The sequence below is a fragment of the Asparagus officinalis genome, chromosome 3 (genome assembly GCF_001876935.1).
Source record: "Asparagus officinalis chromosome 3, Aspof.V1, whole genome shotgun sequence".
NCBI classification, from domain to species: Eukaryota; Viridiplantae; Streptophyta; class Magnoliopsida; order Asparagales; family Asparagaceae; genus Asparagus; species Asparagus officinalis.
Window position 1 is genome coordinate 13,703,057 of NC_033796.1, and position 3,402 is coordinate 13,706,458.

At 44.9% G+C, this 3,402-nt stretch overlaps 1 protein-coding gene across 1 annotated transcript; it reads left to right on the forward strand.

Annotated features, from left to right (window-relative positions):
• LOC109834650 (fe(2+) transport protein 1-like) lies at positions 1,071-1,965 on the forward strand (the record flags this gene model as incomplete). Its single annotated transcript, XM_020402680.1, has 2 exons — positions 1,071-1,217; positions 1,608-1,965. Coding segments are annotated over 2 exons (453 nt in total), but the record flags the coding sequence as incomplete, so codon positions are not given.

Consider the following 3,402-nt stretch of genomic DNA (forward strand, 5'->3'; position numbering starts at 1 on the left):
TAAGAGGAGGGGGGAAAAGTAAGATTATTATTCTTAAACGATCCAAAATTTTAACCCTACGGTTAAAATTTCCCACCCAGCACCTTTACCACACTCATTCCCTTCACGCTCACGCCGCATTTTACCTTCCACCTTCTCCCCCCATCCGTACAGCACACTCCCGCGCGTGCCTCCTTCGGGAAAACACACGCCGTACTCAAAATTCCCAACCCACCCTTCAAACTCTACCTTATCAACCGCCTAATAACCACAAACTCAACGTAAATCAGTAGCAAATTCAAGGGCAAATCAGTCCAAAGAACCATTTCAAAAATTATGCTCCCGCTAATCTCGACACTAACTCAGTCTCTATAAATCCTACTAACTAGATCCCTAATCACAACCCCTAACCGAACGATGTCCCCCAAAATATCCACTCTCATCACCACCACTCTCCTCCTCCTCATCTCCACCGCCGCCGCCCGAAGCCCTCCGGCTCAAACTCATCGCAATCGCCGGTATCTTGGTAGCAAGCATGATCGGCGTCTGCCTACCGCTATTCTCCCGCTCAGTGCCGGCCCTGAGGCCCGGCGCCAACATTTTCGTGCTCGTCAAGGCGTTCGCCTCCGGCGTGATTCTTGCTACGGGGTACATGCACGTGTTGCCCGACTCGTTCGATGATCTGCATTCGCCGTGCTTGCCTGAGAACCCCTGGAGGAAGTTCCCGTTCACGACTTTTGCCGCGATGCTCTCCGCGTTGGTCACGTTGATGATCGATTCGCTTATGATGGCGAGGTTCAATATAAGGCATAGCTGCGGACCTGCGTCGGTTGTGGATCACGAGAGTCAGAAGAGTAAAGAGATTGTCGCGGCGAACGGAGGTGGTAAGGATTTGGCACAGGATCCGACGATCGCTAGGCATCGGATTGTAGCGCAGGTGAGCCAACATTTCTGATATTTTTGTTGTAATTTTGGAAGCTTTTTCATTTTCGTTTTTTTTTTTAAAATTTTGTGGTTGAATTTTTTTAGGTTTTGGAAATGGGAATTGTGGTTCATTCTGTGGTGATTGGGTTGTCAATGGGGGCTAGGTTTTGGAAATGGGAATTGTGGTTCATTCTGTGGTGATTGGGTTGTCAATGGGGGCATCTCAGAGTCCTTGTACGATTAGGCCTTTGGTGGCTGCGCTTTGTTTTCATCAGCTCTTTGAAGGAATGGGTCTCGGTGGTTGCATCCTACAGGTAAGGCTATCTTTAATTTTAATTTCATCTACGTATTTTACTAGGCAGTTATTTTTATAGCATGTACAGTTTGTTCAATCTTTTCAAGTTTATTGGGAAAGTTTTGAAATGGTTAGTACTGGCTACTATTGATTAAAAGTATTTTGATCATATCCTCATTAATTACCATCTTGAAACCACAAGCTGATCATAATAAAACTAACAGCAGACCTGGCATTAATAACACACTTTAATGCTATACCGAGGTTAAATATAACGCGTGATTTTCTATGGACGTCATTCATAGCCAGCTTACTTATAGAAATCGTACTATATATACTCTAAATTATATGTTACAGTATTAGTTTGTTCAATTACTGACACAAACTGTGCGCGATGTTTTAATTACAGGCGGAGTACGGGTTAAAGATGAAATCAATCCTGGCCTTCTTCTTCGCGACTACAACCCCATTCGGCATTGCGCTTGGAATAGCACTGACGAACGTGTACAGCGACAGCAGCCCGACAGCCCTCATCGTCGAGGGATTGCTGAACGCGTGCTCGGCTGGGCTGCTGAATTACATGGCGCTTGTTGATCTCTTAGCTGCAGATTTCATGGGTCCTAAACTTCAGAGCAGCATCGGGCTCCAGTTGTGGTCGTTTGCGGCAGTGCTCTTTGGCGCTGGAGGCATGTCTCTCATGGCTAAATGGGCCTAATATAAGCTAGTTAATTGAATTGTTAGGTGTATCTAGACACTGCTAAAAAACGGAGTATCTTAGACAGAAAATTCCGTCTAGAAAAGTCAATCATCATTATGACTTGTTTAGATCATGAATAGATCGAGAGATTAACATTTTTTTTCTATTTTTTGGCTAGTAAATGTAGTTTAGATTGGGATTTTTTAACGGTTAAGTGTAGCTGTGATGCAGGGATAAATTCACTTCATATTTCAATAATGATTGATTTATCATTTTGGGGTTGATTATGACTTGTTCTGAATATAGAACAGAAATAAATATGAATACATATATGTGAAGGTACAATGATATAGTTATATTTTCAATGAATTATAAATGAATACTTATTGGAAATGGCCTTTTCTATTCTAAAGAAAAGGAAACATCGTACTTCATTTCTTTATATCATATCATATCTGTTGATGCTCGTAAACAAACAGTCGATGAAGGTTTCCCGTTGTCAGATGCAGCTGCTGTCCTAGCGACGATGGGGAAGAAGGAGAGGATGAATGTTGGGGCCGACTCTTCCTTCGACTTTATGCCTGATTCTGAGCGCGCGGGGTGGACTGATAGCCTGCACATGCAAGAATCGCAGGAATACGAGACTAGTTTTTCCCGTGGTACCTCCGGCGGTCAAGTCAGCTGATGAACTTGAGGAGGGTTCATTGAGAGGCCCCTGAGCCATTGAATCCTTGCCCGGGGGTTTAGTTGCTGGAAGTACTAAAAATACAAAAGAAGGAGAAAAGCTTAGGTGCCAAAAGAAGTTGCCAACCTCCTTCGCCTTACCTTCCTTACCTCCCTTTATAGCCCACTTGCCTCCTGGAGTTTGACCCTTGGTTTTTATTGACTATGCATAGGAGGCGGTTTGAAAGGTGGATAGACAGACGGCTGAGTCATCTTTCTTCCTCCAGGTGTCGGCAGGCGACTGTGAGGGAAGTCACTCGGTGTCAGTGGAGAGAAGTCTTCTCAGTGCTCTGGGTTTGTCAGATTAGGCAGGGTGTAGGGTAGGTCGGCTGTGTGGATGTCCTTCTTTCTTCAGATGGCGACTGGCGATTGGAGGAGAAGTCACTCGTGCACAGGAAAACATTATGGCGATCTTCTGGGAAATGACTTGTAAGTCGAATAAACGGCTCGTGCTGGAGATCCTTGTCAGAGCGTATATCTTGATAGGACTGGTCAATGCTGTAGCTTTGAGTGACATTTGGAGTGATCCCGGTCGGATCTTATCCCTTTAGTCAAGACAGGTTGATCCGTGAACCATCGTTATAATTTGGTGACTCGACAGTCGAGTGGACTTCGGGTCAGGCGTGTAATCGAGTCATCTGCTCTAGGAGTCGTCTTAATTGCGAGGGAACGACTGATCTCGTTCTTCGAGTCGGCCATAATGACCTGTCGATCGGAATAAGGCTTGTCTGCTCATCTAGTCGATGAACCTAGCTCTGACTGTACTTTTGAGCCTCTAAAGTTG